The sequence below is a fragment of the Cynocephalus volans genome, chromosome 3, assembly GCF_027409185.1.
Source record: "Cynocephalus volans isolate mCynVol1 chromosome 3, mCynVol1.pri, whole genome shotgun sequence".
Lineage (NCBI taxonomy): Eukaryota > Metazoa > Chordata > Mammalia > Dermoptera > Cynocephalidae > Cynocephalus > Cynocephalus volans.
In genome coordinates this window covers 157997081-158015686 of record NC_084462.1, presented here as the reverse complement: position 1 = coordinate 158015686, position 18606 = coordinate 157997081, and the positions used below count along the sequence as shown (strand labels likewise).

The 18606-nt window shown below is 40.1% G+C and overlaps 2 protein-coding genes and 1 pseudogene across 3 annotated transcripts in view; 2 read left to right on the top strand and 1 right to left on the bottom strand.

Annotated features, from left to right (window-relative positions):
• Positions 1 to 683: 683 nt before the first annotated feature.
• Positions 684 to 11560, bottom strand: SAMD15 (sterile alpha motif domain containing 15). The gene is made up of 3 exons (XM_063088593.1): positions 9656 to 11560; positions 8826 to 8924; positions 684 to 920 (listed from the first exon to the last, which is right to left on the bottom strand). The coding sequence occupies exons 1-3, from the start codon at positions 11558 to 11560 to the stop codon at positions 684 to 686; spliced, it is 2241 nt and encodes a 746-aa protein (XP_062944663.1).
• On the top strand, positions 5957 to 6111 carry LOC134374138 (small nucleolar RNA U3; annotated as a pseudogene).
• A 364-nt stretch (positions 11561 to 11924) lies between the features above and the next one.
• Positions 11925 to 18606, top strand: part of TMED8 (transmembrane p24 trafficking protein family member 8) — a 33269-nt gene continuing 26587 nt past the window's right edge. For both annotated transcript variants that reach the window (XM_063092123.1, XM_063092122.1), the window contains exon 1: positions 11925 to 12042. In XM_063092123.1, the coding sequence (XP_062948193.1) occupies positions 11925 to 12042 (118 nt within the window). The remainder of the gene's footprint in view (positions 12043 to 18606) is intronic.

The following is an 18606-nucleotide window of genomic DNA, read 5'->3' as shown; positions in this document are numbered from 1 at the left end:
TTTAAAGCTGAATAAGCCTCTTGCCAGTTTTACACCCTCAGGAAAATCTTTTTTGGGGGTTTTGGAGCCATCTATTTGAAATGTGAGCACTGGGGAGGATGGTGCCCTGTCTCCCTGTCTCTGTGTGAGGTAAGCCTAGGCACCTGGCTCCAAGCAGTAACTTCCTGTCTGTTGTCACGATATGAGAAGTTTCATTCTTCCTTTGGACGCAGATAATTAACATGTATGTCATGGATGGTACCTGCCTGGCTACCTAAAAGGGTGAGATTTCTTTGTCTTTGCAGTCTCTTTAGCAGCTTGCCTGTGATATGCATCATAGTTTAATGCTTATTCAATAATAAAATAGTTTCTTTTCTGCATTTGTGGAGCTTATCTGGGTTGACAGATTTTATTTTAAATTATATTTCCCCAACAGGTTCCTACTACCAGCTGCATTATTAGAATTTATCAGGAATTCTTGCAATTATCCAGAAAGATGTATTTCTATCTTTGTTTAACGAGGTGCTAAATTGAAACACAAGTTAAGAGAAGGTGTTGTGAGTCAGGCACAGAACTAGGAATGGAGCCAGCAGTTCTAACTCAAATCCTTAATGAAAAGGAGAAAAAGAAAAACCAAAAAAGACCACATCTGTTCCCCCAAGTAATTTAGTTTGATTTTTCAAGCTAAGTAAAATAGCTTTCCCCTATGGGTTAGTGCAAGGTAATGCCTCGTTCTCTTCAGGGGCAGTTATTTGTGGAGCATAATCTTGTAATCCTGCTGCTTTGACAAATTCAGGAAAGGTCAAGGAATCAGATTTTACTCCAGTGTGACCTTTTTGCTCTAAAAATAAGCCAATATTGTCCCTATAGGGAAGGATGATGGTGCGTCTGAATAATGGCTCTTCAATTCCCAGTAGCTCCCGCGTATGCCGAGAAATTACCTGAAATGCAAGGATAATTTTTTAATGGGACTAACCTGAAAACACAACTGAATCAAAGAAGTTTTACTTAGTTTCTTAGGTCTATAGAATGTTAACACCTTAAGTAATTTCTATGGGAAAATAAAATAATGAAATAACATTTATAGGCTTACTAGCCTGACCTCACCAAAACCAAGTTCTTAAGAGAAATATCACATAATTTATCTTTTCAAAAGTACCATTTAAAGATATTTCCAGGCCCTTCTATCAGATGGCCACAGATGGGTACATTTCTTTTTTTGCAAGCTGACCAACCATAAGAGCAGATAATATGTTCAGTTTAGGAGCCATGACATCCCTGGGATGGTTAATAAATAACTTGCCTATAAGGGTTTCAGTTAATTTGCAACTAAGGAAAAATAATTACTACTCAAATAGTTACCTAATTTATTTGACTAAAAGATAAATTTATTTTATCTCACCTCATAAAAAGCAGACATTAAAGTTCCAGCTGTTTTATTAGTACCTATACTTGTATATTTTTTAAAAATATATTTTGCCACATTTTCAGCATCTGTAAAACATAATTTGTATTCATTGAGCACCATGCTACTTGATATCCTAGGTTAACCTGTGATTGCTATTTCAAATTCTAGTTTTAATCATAGGTCAGTTATAACACTGCTATTTGAATTCATATTCTGCATCTGAATAAGAATGTAGTCCATGAAATTGCTGCTAGAACACAGCCAAAGGGATATGTAGAATGGATGTTTAAAAAAAATTTAAAGTTACTGGTCATAGCTACGAGAACGTAAAATTCATGCCACAGCCCATTCTAAACCTGATGCAAAACTGCCCATTAGCAATACATTTTATTTTTCCTATTTAAAAAAAAAATTTTTTTTTCCACTTGACATGGTGAAGGAAAAAATATAAATTTCCACACTGAGGGAGATGCCTTTCAACACCTTCCCTCCTGGTGGGCTTGGCTACCTTTTTCTTTTTCTTTGGCCACAGCTCCCAGTAGCAATGCATTTTAGATAGGCGAGATACTCTTCTTCTCAAATTATACTTGAACTGGTTTTATTATACTCCAGGAACAGTTTATGGGTAAAGGACAGAGTCTACATAGTTGCCTGGCATTCCCAGAGAGAATAGCAATTGAGGTCTTTATCAACCGAGGTTTCTAAGAGTTGACAGCCAAATTAGTACAGGTGGCCCTCATTTGTAATCAGTGCTGCTAAACTGAGCACCTTGTTTGATCAGCACCTTACCCTAGGTGAATTCTCCTTGGAATGCCCCTGACTAGAAGAGTTTATTTCACAAATTCCTTGAGGTTTACAGATGGTGCCCCCAAGAGGGACACTGTAGTCATACACACAGTTACTATTAACAGAAAGAGCTGCATGCCCACTGTGGGCCAAGAGAGTCTAGTACTGTTCAGCACCATGTCCTAATGCAGAAATCAAAAGTGCTATAAAGCTACTGGTTACATGTAGAAGAGTCACGTTGGAATCAAGAAATATAATCCACCCATCCCTCCTCTAATTCAGTGATTCTTAATGTATGTCTGAGGTTCATCAGTGGACCTTGAGGGTCATCTAATGGGCCATAAATTGATCTAAAAATACAAGTGCTTTCTTCAGTTCTGATGAACAAATAACAAGCAATAGTCTTTATTTTTGCCTAAGGCTTACAGCAGCTAACCAGGAACTTACTTGAGTTAATAAGTGCTATGGGTCAAATGTGTCCCCCAAAGTCTCATGTATTGGAAACTTGATCTCCACTGTAACAGTGTTAAGAGGGTGAAATCCTATTATGGTATTTTAAAAGGTAGGGCCTTTAAGAGGTGATTAGATTGTGAGGACTGTGCCCTGTGAATGGATTGATCCATTCATGGAGTAACAGGCAAGGTTCTGATTGCTTCGTAAGGAGCGCAAGTGAGAAGTTTAGTTCTCTCTTGCTCAGCCCATTCTCGCCATGTGATATCCTGCATCTCCACAGAACTCTGCACCAAGAAGAAAGCCCTCACCAGATGTGTTCCCTAGACTTTGGATTTCCCAACCTCCAAAATAGTAAGAAATAAATTTCATTTCTTTATGAAACACCCAGTTTCGGGTATTCTGTTATAAGCAACGGAAATGGACTAAAACAGTAAGGATTATTAAAAATAGGTATTTATGAAGATTATTAGAGTTTTCTAAACATTCTTAGTTCCATACTCCAGGACAGTGGCCCATACTCAATGTTTGGCATCACTGAAGAGCCCTATTTCATGTGGCCTCGAACAGATATTTGTAATGCCTGTAGTTTTCAAGATGACACTGTTATTACTATATCATCATTGTATCTTGTGTTGATCATAGTTTTTTAAGGTTGCTGTTATTGCTTTTATTTGTAAACTACTGATGCTTTTGCTTCATCATTACCAATTTATTGTATACTGTTTAGTTACTTTATAGTATGTAACTATGCATATTTGCATAATTGGAACCTATAATTTAACTAAACTTGTTCAAATATAATCACCTATACCACCATTATTAACCCAGATGTATGGTCTCCTTAAAATTTGGCTGTTGATTTATGTAACAACATGGATTAATCTTTTTTTTTTTTTTTTTTCTTTTGACTTCGGTGTTATCAACCCGTACTCAACCAACTGAGCTAATCGGCCAGCCCAATCCAGACTAACCTTAAATGCATTTGCTAAGGGAAAGAAGCCAAACCCAAAGTCTACATATCATTTGATTCCATTTATGTGATATTTTAGAAGAGGCAAAACTATAGGGATAGAAAATAAGATCAATGATTGTCAGGGATTGGGGTGGAGGGATGGGCTGACTACAAAGGGAACACAGAGGGAAATTTTAGGGTGATAGAATTGCTCTGTATGATTCTCTGGTGTTGAATACGTGACCCTATGCATTTGTCAAAACCCATAGAACTGTACACAACAAACAGTGAGTTTACTACATGCAAACTTCTAAAAAGCCAGGATGTTGGGGAAGCCAGGATGGAACAGAAGCTGTGGACAAATGAATCTAACTATATTACAAAGTAAAACATAACCTCATTGAAGGGAATGCGGAAGAGAGGAGCTGACTTCAATAACTTTAACTTTGGAAAACAGTGCTTTTTCTAGGTACTGCAAGGCTAAAGACAAAAAGGACTATACACAAATACTGCACTCTATTTGGTAAATTGATTTGTCATAGGGATAGATAGTTAAGGAGAGCCAAGTTTCTCATGTCAGAAAAAGAAGTTATGAATATGCAAGGAGGTGTGGAGGAAGGAAGGACAGGAAGGCTAGAATGACCTCTGTGATGCTGGACCAGATTAAAATAAGCAATATGAACTCATGCTTATTTTAATATATATATACAGGTAGATATACACAGAAATAAGACAGATATTTGTGTACATATGGGTTAGCATATATACATATATTTCCTAGATCTTTCTGCTGAGTGTACCTAGAAGCATTGACGCTCTAGTAGCAAAAAGCATAACTAGCCCACATCTTGGTTTCTAAATACCATTCTCTGATAAAAGTAACCAGGGCTCCTTGGAGACACAGCTGATCTAAGGCTAAAGCAAGGAAAATACAAGATGAGCCTGAAGCAATTTGTAGTGCCAGAAAGTGAGGAGATGCCTAAACAGAATAATGGGGCATGTCAAAGCAAACAGGAGCTAACTTAAAAGAGCTACCCATGGTCAAAGATGGAACAATTTGAGCAACAAAATAAATACCAATAGTACTGGATTATATAAGCCAAAGAATAAAATAAATATCCATAGGTCTGTACTGATAGAAGTGGCTAAATGGATTTTTTAAAAAGGGGGAGAATGGACAATTAAATGTAGAAGAGTTCCTTACAGAAGAGTTCCAATTAAACAGAGAAGGAATGAGAGAAATAGAAAATCATCATTAGAACAACATAGTAATAACTGGGCAGGCAAGTCCCACTAATGAATACTAAAATTAGTGGGCAAAACTCTAAGGGGAAACAGAAGGTTTGCATAGCTTCAAACTGTCTTCCCCATTATATCTACCACTGTGGTATTTTTACTGTATGTCTATCAACTCTTTGATACTCCTACCTCTAGGAAGTGGAGCTTAATTCCCCTCTGCTCGAATGTGGGCTGGACTTAGTAACTCACTTATAATGAGCAGAATATGAAAAGGGAAACACGGTAACTTTATACTGAAGAAGCAGGCAGACAGCACCTTAACCAAGGGATCAGTAGTAAATCCCGTTGATATCATGTACTCCCAGATATGATGAGATAAGAGCTCATCACCTCTGTGATAGTCTCCCCCCTAATCCATAATTTCAGTCTAATCGTGGGAAACATCAGACAAACTAAAATTCAGTGAAATCTACAAAATACCTGCTTGCTACTCCTCAAAAGTGTCAAGGTCACGAAAGACAAAGAAAGATCAAGAAACTGTCACATATTGGAGACCAATGAAACATGATGGCTAAGTGCAATGTGGTATCCCAGATTAGATCTGGGGGAAAAAATCACCCATCGGTGGAAAAATTGCAGAAATCTGAATAAAGACTGTATTTAATAGTACTCTACTGATGTTAATTTCTTAGTTTTGATAAATGTATCATAGTTGCATAAGATGTTAACAGTAGGGGAAGCTGGTTAAGAGTATACAGGAACCCTCTGCGCTATCTTTGCAACTGTTCTGTAAAACTGAAAGTATTTGCAAATTAAAAGTTTAAAATAAAAAGAAAAATATTTTTCTCTGGTGATACTCAGTTACTGATATATTGTTATGAATTTGTGCTATTTAAATAGTTTGCAACAAGGCAAGTATAGTAAAATTGCTGAGATATTGTGAAGCTTTAAGGCTAAACTTTGTAAGATAAAATCATGCATACAAAAGGAATAAACAATTCATCTGTGTTCTTGAAATATTTATCAGAGAGCTCTTTGGTCACTTGATGCAGTGAATAATTAAAAATACTCTGAGAATTATTTTCTAAGAGAGAAAGATGAAGCGAGTGTGATGCTATTTTGTCTAGATTATCCCTAGAAAGACTATACTTTCAGGGATCATTTCTATAGTTCGTTACTAGATTATCCCTAGAAAGATTGGCTTTCTCTCCCCTTTTTTGCCAAGCTAATGCAGCACTACAAATGGGAAAGACAGGATAGTGATTTCAAGCACCTCCTCGGCCAGTTGAAAAGGATAAATTAGTGCTTCTGTTCTCCCGCACTCCTCACCAGTCTCACCCACACATTTAACTCTTCTCTGGTCATCTTAGTACATTGCACTAAGGACAAAAAAAAGGTTAGCTATTTCTGCAGGTGAGGCCTGAGTAATTCCAAAATTAAGGAAGAAAGAGGGAGCTTTGAAGATAATAGGAACTGGCCATAAATTAACTGCAAGTCTTGTAAAGGGGGCGCACAGTTGAAATGTGGTTCAAATTCTTAGCAGCATGTTCAGAAATCTATATTCGCAAGCAATCTGCGCTTTCTCCCCTCTTCCCATGCTCCCAAAGTCTATGAATGGTGATATGAGAGAGTTAGCATGAACAAAATAACTACACTGTTTTAAGTGTTGTTATGGGACAAATTGTGGAGTACTAGGTGCTGTAATTACAACGGCAGGATTAAAAGTGCTACATATATTAGTAAGGAAGGTAACTACACTATATTAAAGTTTATGTAAAATCTCTAAGAAGTAACCTGTGTCTTAGAGTAGAATTAGCTTTTTTATGAGGACTTAAGTGCCAAGCAAAGCTTATCTAACATACCTTTGCATGTCTTGATCTTCATGTTACTCTAGTGACCTCAAGGAGAGGCCACATTTGTCTGTTGACTTTGATAACAAGTATTCCAAAGTTTGCTTATTCAAACTTCTTGGGATATAAGGATAGACCACTGGGTTCATCATTTACTTAAGGATTTCAGAAGATTTTTAAAGACATCTTGTTTCTTGCAAGACCAGAAAAAGGCATAATTAGAATTTTTATTATTGCACGTTGATATTGTACTTCTGGAATTATAATACAAAGGGAGAAAAATGAATTGGTAGACTCTTTAAAAATGCTTTCTTATGATAAAAAGCTGAAATTCTGGGAACATAAAGGTTTCAGGAATTTGATTACAATTTACTATTTTGCTAATTCTGTTCCTTATTTTTTATTTAGAAAATTCAGTACACTATAAATAGAAATAGAAATTAGAGCTCATAAATACAGCTGTATTATCTGAACATAAAAAGAATAAGATATTTATCTGGCAGTACTTGGTAGCTACGTGAGGGTATGGTTGGAAATACCAATATATAGTAAGTGGTCCTTTTTACATTATGTACATGGAAATTCATGATTGCAAAAATGTTCATTTAGAGAGACAATATAGTATAGTGGTTTAAAGTAGAACATGGATTGGGAAGTCACACAGAATGGATTTGAATCCTGGCTCTTAAACTTTTTATCGGAATGATCTTGTGTAATGTGCTTCACCTTTCTCTGCTGTAAAATGGGGATTAGGTAAAATAATACATGTATGGTGCCCAACACATGGTAAGCATTCAGGAAAGGATAGCTATTGGCAGAATTCAAGAGATTAAATATTCAGTTAGGACTACGTGTTTAATAGTTTAAAGGATTACCTTATATCTTGTTGTCCTTGTAAAAGGACTTGGGTTTTATTTTTGTTTTGTTTTTGGCGGCTGGCTAGTAAAAGGATCGAACCCTGGATCTTAGTGTTATCAGCACCAGGCTCTAACTAACTGATCTAACCAGCCAGCCTGAGACTTGGGTATTAACAAGTGTAGTTTTCTTATTTTCTAAACCATATGATTTATGGAATTATATGGTTCTAAGGCCTGATGAAGAGTCACCTATGGAACACATTCCAGGGCCTATCCTATCCCTAATGAATCAAAATCTCTGGAGGATGGAGCCTAGGAATCTATCTTTTTAAAAAAAATCTCATCTGGTTCTGAAGATTATCCAAGTTTGGGAACCACTGAGGTAGAGCATTTATGGGCATGGGTGGACTGAGTGGAACCACTGTTACGATGGGATTGGGATGCTAAAGGAAAGGTTATGAATGAGATTATGCATGTGATGCTTTATAAATTGTAAAACAATACAAATGAAGTATACTGTTATACAAAGAAGCATAATCATGACTGTTGGTGCTGGAGAGATTTTAGGAAATTCTGGAGCCCAGAGAGCTTAATGTAACTTGTTTCAAAGTTAGGCACCAAAGCAGGCAAAATACATATGGTGTTAGAAGAGACATAAAATGTTATGAGAGCTTGGGAGGAGAGGTTACTGTGGGCTGGGAAGGTCAGGAAAGACTTATTGGGGAGAAGAAAATGAGAAACTGGTCCTGAAGGACGATTAAGATTCATATGATTAATATACGGTAAAGGGAAAGTGAGCAAAGACGCAGAAGGAGGAATGCACTAGTCAGGTTTGTGAGGGTGTGAGTTAGACCTGGCTGGCTGGGGCAGAAGATTCATTCAGAGGAGTGGTGGGGGCCTTGATCCTAAACTAAGGACCTGAGACTATCTTGTAGACAGAGGGGATCCAAAGACGGCTTCTGAATAGTGTATAAGTAGTTGGAAGGTGAGAGTCTAAAAGCAGGCCCTTGCATCTAAAAGAAGAGGCTACTGCAGTGTCCTAGGAACAAGGTGATAAAGATCTGAAAAGTGGGAATGAAGACATCCAGACAACATAAGTGCCAAAGGAGGAACTGACAGTTCTTGGGATTGTTGTGGGGATCAAAGGGGAGAGAGGAAGCATTCACTGTGAGCCTGGAGACTGGGAGTCTGATAACATCGTTGACAGAAACAGGAGGCCAGGCTGGAAAAAAAGGAGTTGGTTTGAGACAGATGGTGGCATTGTTACAGTGCTCTATAGGGAAGCTTTGGACACAACTCACCTTCATGTCCTCAAAATCTGTTATCCCAATCTGAGGGAGGTTTGAGCAGTTTACATGGATGAGTTTTCGGCCACTGATGAAATTTGTGGTAAAACACTCCTGTCAGTACAAGGACATCACTCAGAAAATGTACTGCAAATAGAAGGAAGGAAGGGAGAAAGGAGGGAGGGAAGGAGAGAGGGAGAAAAGAAATCATGGTTGTCTCTAGTTATATGCTCAGAAAAAATTTAAATTTATTTTCTGTCCTAGTAATATCACATTTTTCCATCTTAATTAAATTCCACACTGCTTCTTAAATTTTTTTCGGCATGCTACAACCAGTGTCTCTTCATGTCTCAATTACATTTCTAAGTACCAGAGGTACAAAAGGTTTCAGATCTTGTGCTGTTTGGTGGTAGCCTAAAACACAGCTGGCATCAGTGAAATAAGGGGCTTACACTATCTTCTTAACAAAACTATTTTTTTGGAACTACCACTAAAACAACTCGACAAAATACTGAAAGGCTACCTTGGACCAAATCTAGTTAAAAATACAGCTTTTTATGAAAAGAGGCTTATATAAACTTTTTGGTCTTTATACAAAGATTGTAGAGAAGTGTAGTGACTGGTATGAATAGGAAAAACAAACAAATGTGATCCTCCCTTCCTCTCCCAAAATACAAATATACATCAGTGGCAAGGCCAAAATTAAAATCCAAGTTATCTCTACCAGAGTCCAGGACTTTTCTATACTCCTTCTGATGAAAAAGAGGCAGGAGCGCAGGTCAGGGTAGAGGGAATAAGAGGTAAAAGGATAAGAGCATGTGATTTCAAAAAAAGTTTATGTATACCTTGTACTGAGGGAAGCCTAGCTGGCTAATCCACTCTGCAACTTCCTCTGGGCTCCATTTAAGATACTCAAATTGAAGATCAATTCTTTGTTTTTGTTGGGTTTCTTTATCTTCGGGTACCAGTTTCTTCAACTTTTGGGACAAATCTACATCTTTCTTTTTACTAAAGGACTCTCTTAATTCTGTCTGAGACTCTGAGGGAAGTGAGTTTGTGTATTTTTTATTGATATCATTAAGCAGATTTTGGAGTTCTTGAGAAATCTCATATGTACTAATTGTTTCTACTTCACTTCCTCTGAGAGATTCTAATGCATAGTCTCTTTTAACTTCATCAGTTTTTTTTACTGACAACATTCTTGTTTGATCCTTGGGGTGCTCGAGCTCATCCCTGTCTACAAAATACTTAGATTTGACTGGTTCTGACTTGTCTTCCTTGGAAAATTCTACATATGTCTCTCCTGGTTTGGTTTCATCTGGTAACTCTATATTTTTCTCCTCAGTTGGCTCTGTTTGTGTCTTCTCTTGGACCTCTGGTTTGGTCTTCTGTGGTGGCATTTGATCCATTTCCTCAGTTGATGTTCTTGGTTCCTTCTTTGGAAAGTCTGGTTTAGTCTGTTCTGGTAGCTCTAGACCTTTCTCCTCAGTTGACTCTCTTAGTGTCTCCTCTGATTGGGACTTCTGTGGTGGTGCTAGTCCTGTCTCCTCAGTTGATTTTCTCTGCTTCTCTTTTTGATCTGCTGGTTTACTGTTCTCTGGTGGCTCTAGAACTTTCTCCTCAATTGACTCTCTTTGTGTCTCCTCTTGAACCTCTGGTTTGATCTCCTGTGGTAGAACTAGACTGGTCTCCTCTGGAACTTCTGGTTTGGTCTTTTCTGATGTCTCTGGGCTTGTTTCCTCAGATGGTTTCCTTGACTCTTCCTCAGGAAACTCTGATTTGATCTCTGCTGGAACTTCCCCTTCAGTTGACTTTCTTGGTCTCTGGTGTGGAAACTCTGGTTTAGTATGCTGTGGTGGCTCTGTCCCTTTCGCCTCAGTTGATTTTCTTTGCATCTGCTCTGGAACTTCTGGTTTAGGAAGCTCTAGACTTGCCTCCTCAGTAGACTTTCTTGGTTTCTGCTCCAGAAACTCTGGTTTATCCTGCTCAGGTGACTCTATCCTTTTCTCCTCAGCTGGCTCTCTTTGTGTCTCCTCTGGAATCGCTGGTTTGGTCATCTCTGGCTGTAGATCTGTCCCTTCAGTTGATTTTCTTGGTTTTTCACTTGGAAAATCTGGTTGGGGCTGCTCTGGAGGCTCTAGAACTGTGTCTTCATATTCTTCCCTAAGTGATTCCTCTGGAATCTCCGGCTCAGTCTCCTCTAGTAACACTAATTTTGTTCCACTGACTGTGGCTCCTGGGACTTCGGATCTGGTTTCCGTTGGTAGCTCCATATGTATTTCTGTATCTGACTCTATGAGTACATTCTCTGTAGCATCTGCTTCAGCCTCCTCCAATGGCTCTAGGTCTGGCTCCTCACGCTTTGCATCCATAGGGACCTCCAAATCCTTGAAAAGCTCTCCTCCCATCTCTCCGGATGTCTCCGACTTTACCTCTTGGGGAATCCTAGGTTCAGTTTCATTAGACAGGTCTGTCTCGTTCTCCTCGGGAACTTCTTCCTCGGAAGTCCTGGTTGGTTTAAGCTGTACATTCTCAGCACTCTCTGACCCCCCCTCTTTGAAGTCCTCCTCCTCAGTCTCTGGCTGGGGCTCTTGGTCAACCTCTGTGGGTTGCTCTGGGCCTGCCTCTGCCATGGTGTCTGGTTCGGTATTTTCAGACAAGTTACGAAGTCCAGGCAGTTCAGATGTCTTAGGCGCGGGCTCCTCACTTTCATCGGGGCCGGAATCATAATCATCTGGGACTTCGGCCATTAGGCAGCTTGGGGGACGCGCCCGGGCCTCCTAGCAACCCCAACTTCCGATAGCGTCTCTATGGATACCACGATTTCCGGCAGTGTCTTCCTGACTCTTCCCCAGGTTTTGATTCTTCTTTCAAGCCCTGACTTTAAAACCTGGTGATCAAAAGCACTCAGTCAGCGTCCCCGCGCCCGCGTCGCCAGCCTCTGCGGGCTGGAGCCCCCTGCGGCCGCCCCGGGGCCACCGCGCCGCTTCTTCCGGCCCGCGGCGGGCCCCGCTCGGCTCCTCTCGGCGCGCCGCGGCCACGCTCGCTCGGCCTTCGGCTGTTTCCGGAGACGCTCGCGGCTGGCGGCGGAGACGCTCCGGGCGCCGGCTGCAGATGTCGGACCCGCAGGCGGCTGAGGGGCCGGGCTCCTGGAGCCTTGCAGCCTGCCCGGGGTCTGCGAGCGGCGTCGGGGACGGCCCGGGAGTGGAGGGCAGCCAGGCGGCCGCCGCAGGTACGCAAGGCCGGGGAGCTGGCGGGTGGGCGCCTCTCGGCCGCAGGGCCCCGCACCTCGGCGCGAGCCTCCGCCGCGCTCTGCCCCGGGCTTCTCGGCAGAGCGGACCCACCTCCGCAGCCCCTTCGCGCGCGGGGTCCCGCTCCTCCTGGGGAGCGACCCCTTCCCCCACCGCTGCCATCGCCCCGGCCCTGGGCTGCGCTCGTGGTTATTTTCTACCCCTGTTTCGAAATGCCGTGGTTCCTGCCCGGTTTCCTTTCTCAGATCAGCCCGGGTGGTAGTGACAGGGTTGCGCTGTCCTTGCGCCTCTTCAGCTGTGGCCACGGTCCGGATCCCAGTCACACCGAGGCTGTCCTCCCGAACCCCCTGGCCTGCTGCCCCCTGGTTCTGCCCCCTCAACTCTGCCCCCTGCCCCAACCTCCCCACGCGCCTCTTTGCCCCATCCGGCTCGGCAGCCTCTCCCTCCTCTGTCCAGAGCGCCACTTCTCCCCAGCCTCCCTGCACACGGGCGCCCTCGACTCGCTGCCGTCCTCTGCGTCTCTTAGACTGCGAGAGGTGGAAAGCAGCGTTGGAATAGGTGGGCTCTGGGGCCTTTCGAATGAACGTGGTAGCCAAGGCAAAGGTAGGAAATCGGAATTTGGGTGATCTTCCTGGTTCTCCAAGACTCTCATCCTCTCCCCTCCGCCCCCTCTTCTTGTTCAGGACGGTGTCTCCATTTTTACCCACACATGTTCCTCCCTGTGGATTATCTCAGTGTCCAAAGACCAGTCTGTCTATCACACTTTTGTCTCTCAGCCTCCGTAGGATCACCACACACGATGCAACTAAAAGATGCTGCTTAGAAATACAAAAGGGTAGAGGGAAGCGATCTAGTCTCATTAAGTAGCAAATATAAGCTAATTTTCCAGCTCTGAAATTAAAATAGACACTGTAAAGTACAGTGGTTGAAGCAGTGCTGTGGAGCCAGGGTGGCTGCGTTGGAGTCTGAATCCTTTGTTTACTAGTTAAGTGAACTTGGGCAAGTCACTTAACTTCCCTGTGTCTCATTTTCCTGATCTGTAAAGTGTGGGTACTAGTACCTGCCTCATAGGATTGTTGGGAGGATTACATGAGCCACTCTAGGGTACTCGTGTGTAGCCCACAGTACACCTTATACTCGTGTTATCCATTCTGAGATTAAGGTCTCTTTTTGCTCAACTACACTCCCTGTGCTGCCAGAGGAGGTGTTCCTGGATGTATCTGTTCCAACATGGTGGCTTTTTCCCTCTTCTACTTCTATCCCAAATAACTCCCATTTCAAAATGCTGCTTCACTCAAACACACACACCTGTGAACCACCCAGCTCTTTTCCATGACTTTATGTTCTCTTACTTTAAAACATCTAACAATTTTTGCCTTATAAACTTTTTTTCTTATAAACTCTTATATGCTTTGTATTGAATTCAAAATTGTTGGCATGTGTTTGACATTATAGCAATAGAAATTCTAATTTCTGAAAGACTAAGCAAACACTTGGAAAGGTGTATAAGACCTGTGTACTGCCTGTGCCAAAATTTATAAATTAAGCATGTTTTTACTTCCAAAAAACCCACATTTTTTTTTGTTTGTTTGTTTTGCTTTGTTTTTTTTTGCAGCTGGCCGGTATCTTATTTTTTTTATTTTGCATACCCGTGTATCTTATTTTTTGATTTTTTAATTTTTTTAAAAAGATGACCGGTAAAGGGATCTTAACCCTTGACTTGTCATCAGCACCACGCTCTCCCAAATGAGCTAACTGGCCAACCCTATGTAGGGATCCGAACCTGTGGTCTTAGTGTTACCAGCACCACACTCTCCCAAGTGAGCCAGGGGCCGGCCCTAACCCGTGTATTTTAAATAGAAAGGTCTTAAGAGTGCTCTGGGGATCTACTGGAAGATAGTGGGTTTGTCTCTGAGTGTGGTTTTGTTTTTTGTTTTTCCTCACTTCTAATTGGTTCCTGCATTAATTTCTTCCTTCCAGGATGTTGGTAGAAATGATTATGATTACTTTCCCTTCTCTTGCTCTCAGAAAGCAGAGTAATAGTTAATTTCTTTTTATGTCATATAGGAGTTTGTTATTGCAGACTAGAGCAAGCTCTTCCTCTTGAGGTAGGATTTGTTGCTAATAAAATAATAGTAATGATAGTTTACATGTATTGAGTGCTTACTCTGTGCCAGAATGTGGAAAAAGATTTACTTGTATTATCCAGTTTAATCCTGTCAATAATAATTTTCTTCCCATTTTACAGAAGAACAAACTACAGCTGAGAAAATTTAACTTGTCCAAGTTAGGGCTGGAGAGTTTACTGCCTATAAGAAATTGTCACCTTGTTATGGCGAAGTTTACAATTATGTTTTTTCTTTTGTCGTTTTCGTGACCGGCACTCAGCCGGTGAGTGCACCGGTCATTCCTATATAGGATCCGAATCGCGGCATGAGCGTCGCCGCGCTCCCAGTGCCGCACTCTGCCGAGTGCGCCACGGGCTCGGCCCTACAATTATGTTTTTATTGGCCATTAATCAAGTATTGGTAGCTGAAGATAGGTTATAGCCTTTGTCGTCCAAGTGTTTTTGGTTTGGTGAGATGAGAGTTCCACAGGAAAAAAAAATCAATAATTCAAAACGTTATATAACTGGGTGTCTTTTATTACAGTTTTTAATGTACTTTTCCCCCAAGAAACCTGCTTAAAGGTAGGAACAGACTCTGCCTTGCCCAGTTATCTCCTAGAGCTCTTGATGTTGTGTCTGAGGTTCTATAAATATTTGCTGAGTTGGATGATGAGAGGAAGCCTCAGCGCAGATGTTTGGAGGAGCATCAAATGACTGCGAGGAGTCAGGGCTGAGATAACCAAGAGTGTTCCCTGGCTTAGAGCAGTGGTTCTCAACCAGGAGCGATTTTGTACCCACAGGGGACATCTGGCAATCTCTGGAAACATTTTTGGTTAGGCCAGGGATGTTGCTAAACATCTGCAATGCATTGGACAGTTCCCACAACAGAGAATTATTTGGCCCAGTATCAGTAGTGCTGCTCGTGAGAAACCCTGGGTTAGAGTTAAGCTGGGTTTCTAAAGCAGTGTGGAAATGCTGCATTTGGCTTGGGCCAGTGTTTTATAGGCTTAGGAGTAAACCCAAAAACCTGCTTTAAATTAGGAGTTTGATTGGATCCTTCTGCCTATGAATCTTCTAGAAAATCTTCCAATGAGTAAGCCATAGAGAGCTAAGAAAGAATGAAATTAAAAGAGATTTCTGTCACCCTTTGATAGGAAACAGCAGCAAGAAATGACGTTGGATATTCAGTTGTTATTGAATTAAGGGTTTTGGTTTTTCCATGTACCTTATTCCTTCAAAGCAGGAATTTGTCATTATCCAGAATAACTATAACTTGTTTTAAAAAGTGTTCTTAGGGGCCGGTCCGTGGCTCACTCGGGAGAGTGTGGTGCTGATAACACCAAGGCCACGGGTTCGGATCCCATATGGGATGGCCGGTTAGCTCACTGTGTGAGCGTGGTGCTGACAACACCAAGTCAAGGGTTAAGATCCCCTTACCGGTCATCTTAAAAAAAAAAAAAGTGTTCTTTGCAGAGAATATCTTTTGAGGGCCTTCATGTTTGTTAGCTAAGGTTTTGGTGAAAAGGAAGAAAGGGCTTATGTTCTTACAAACTGAGCTCTCCAGTGGTCATGGTGTTCTTATTGCTTTATGAACTGTAATAGTTTTTAATAGTTTTTCATTTGGTGCACCTGGGTTCTTCAGTTCTCAAGAGAGAGCATTCCTTGTATCATGAGACTCTCTGAGGCATGCATGTTGCATCACTTATGGGCAGGTAATTTTTTTTCTTTTTTCTTTAAGTTTAGAGAGCTTTGGGGAAAATAAAGGGCAAAGTCTCTTATGACCCTGAAGTCAGCAGTGGAGCTTAGTTTGGTGTATACGACCCTAAGAGCTATCAATGCATATAGACATTGAGGACTGGAAACAGGTCAGGTAAACTTGTTTATGATTCCAATGAAGGACTTAGAGCAACGCAATAAGTCTTTATGCAGTGATGGAAATGTTCTGTGTCTGTGGCTATTTCAACTAACATTAAAATTTAAAATTTGATGGCTACCATACTGGATGTTTTATATGAGTGAGAAGGCTATAACAAAGAGCCCTTAAGTTTTTTAGTTTTTTATTGTGGTTTTATGTCAAAACGTTAAAAATTAGTCTGCCTGTGGCTATTTGATTGGTTTTTCTTACAGTGTTGTGTTTTTACAGTGTTAACATAATTCATTAGTTATATCTTAATTCAGTTCACACAGTACAACTCAAGGTGTGTAACATGAATGATCACGCATGTCATACTTATATAGGGCTGAGGAGAAAGTAGTTTGCATGGTCACTGGATTTGATTGGAACATAAACTCAGAAAAATTTGTTTTCGTGTAAGTCTCTTGACTCTGTAACCACATAGCTTGCTTTTGGTTCCTCTGCACTGGAATCTAAAAGGCCAGGCTAATTATCTCTTTGCAGCCTGTTTAGTGAAGGGTAAGTCCTATGGGACTTGTTCTAAAGAACCCTAACCTGATATTCAAATACCTTGGGAAAAAACCTGCTTTTTGATTTTCTTTGTAGGGAAAGTACAAAGTACACAGTAAGTTCGAATCTGTAGCATGATCAAAATGTCTGAAACCATACTCTGGTAATATAGAAGGAAAACTCATGTGTTAAAATTTGTCAAATATAGGGCCGGCCCGTGGCTCACTCGGGAGAGTGCGGTGCTGAGAACACCAAGGCCACAGGTTCGGATCCCATATACGGATGGTCGGTTCGCTCACTGGCTGAGCGTGGTGCTCACAACACCAAGTCAAGGGTTAAGATCCCCTTACCAGTCATCTTTAAAAAAAAAAAAAAAAAAAAAAAAATTTGTCAAATATAAAATAAATTATTTTTAAAAAGTTTTTCCTTTTCCCCCACTTTTGCTTTAGTGGCCACCAATTATAAATTGAATTATTCTTGAGCTTCCATTTTTTTCTTTTCTGTTCATTGTTGCCAAGATTTTGACCATTCAGTAACTATGGCACTGATTTTGGCACATTAGGGAATATTGTTTGGTTACTATTTTTTCTTTAAGTTGATGTTTAAATTTTTGTTTCATTCTAAATAATATGCATGGTATTTCTAGTTTGATGTATCAATTTTTTTTAATACATCTTAAAATAAATACATGCATATTAGAATAAAAAACATTTTCCCACATACCATCTAAATTTGCAAAACCTGTCCTGGTTTCTTTGGTGTTTGTAGGAATACTTGCAGAATTGGCTTATATTTGGCTGATACACTAAAAGCTATACTTTAGAAAAATCGGCTACTGCTACTTTGTAGTGGTTTAAATTTTACTAAGTAAATTTAAGAAACCTAAAAGGCTGTGTTCTTAATTGTTTTTTCTCTCTAAAACAGGACTCCATCTCTCACATTTTATACTTCTGGAAATAAACTTATGTTTTTCTTTCTCCCTTTTTTACTTCCTGCCTCTCTGAATTCAATTACAAGTTGTTTTACCAGAAGTAATTATATAATTTAAGGAACTTCTTTAAACTTAAAAATCAAAGCAATATCCTTATTCACTTTTTTCCTAAACATGTTAAGCTGTTAAAATGCTATGAGAAGTGGCTCTTAACATATGAAAAATACTCAACCTAACTCATAATAAGGGAAATGAAACTCATAACAACTCATAGCCACGTAGCAAGTAGTTTGCTGCTATGTGGGTAAGGGTGTGCAGAAACAAATACTTTCATGCATTGCTGATTGGATTGTAAGTTGGTACAGAAGTTATGGAGAACAATTTGTCAATATCCATCAAAATTACAGTGTATGCCCCCATTGACCCATTTCTTCCAGGAATTTATGCTATAGATTTATTTATACTTCGTTTAATGACGTAGACACAAGGCTGTTATAGCATTGTTTGTAATGGTAAAAGATTAGAAAGAACATGAATGTCTATCAGTACAGAACTGGGTAAATAAATTATGGTAAATACATTATTAAATTAGAAATTTAACTGATTTCTACAGTTAAATCAGCTGTAGAAAAGAATGAGGAAGCTTTTCATGTACAGTTATGAAAAGATCTCTGAGTTATAAGTGGAAAAAATAAAGTGCATGGTAGCGTGTCCAGTAAAAAACAGTGAAAAAGAATATATATGTGTGTGTATAACAATTACACGTGCTTTTTTTTTATATGCGTAAAATATCTTTGGAAGACTACACATAACCTAATGACATTGATTTCTTCTGTAGGTAGGGGCTGACATGGGAGGAAGTTTTCACTGTATACTTTTACACTTTTTGAATTTTGAACAAAGTGTATATTACCTATCTAGAAAAAAAAATACACACACATACACACACACACACGAGCATGCCACAAGATTCTTCTCTGTGTTTATATCCTAAATTTGAGCCTTTCTTTATGTCTGTATTGCTTTTCTGCTCATCAGGAACTGACCTTTTCTGGACCTTTTTCTCTCAGAAGAATTTTTTATGAAATAAAGTTTGTAAATCT

Bases quoted from the DNA above. Each gene is read 5' to 3' on its own strand.
- SAMD15 (XM_063088593.1), bottom strand. From the start codon at position 11,560: ATGGCCGAAGTCCCAGATGATTATGATTCCGGCCCCGATGAAAGTGAG. The intron at 8,925-9,655 runs GTATACATAAAC...TTGTACTGACAG, and splicing joins TAGGCTTCCCTCAGTACAAG to GAGTGTTTTACCACAAATTT. The intron at 921-8,825 runs GTGAGTTGTGTC...CTTGCATTTCAG, and splicing joins CAGATTTTGAGGACATGAAG to GTAATTTCTCGGCATACGCG.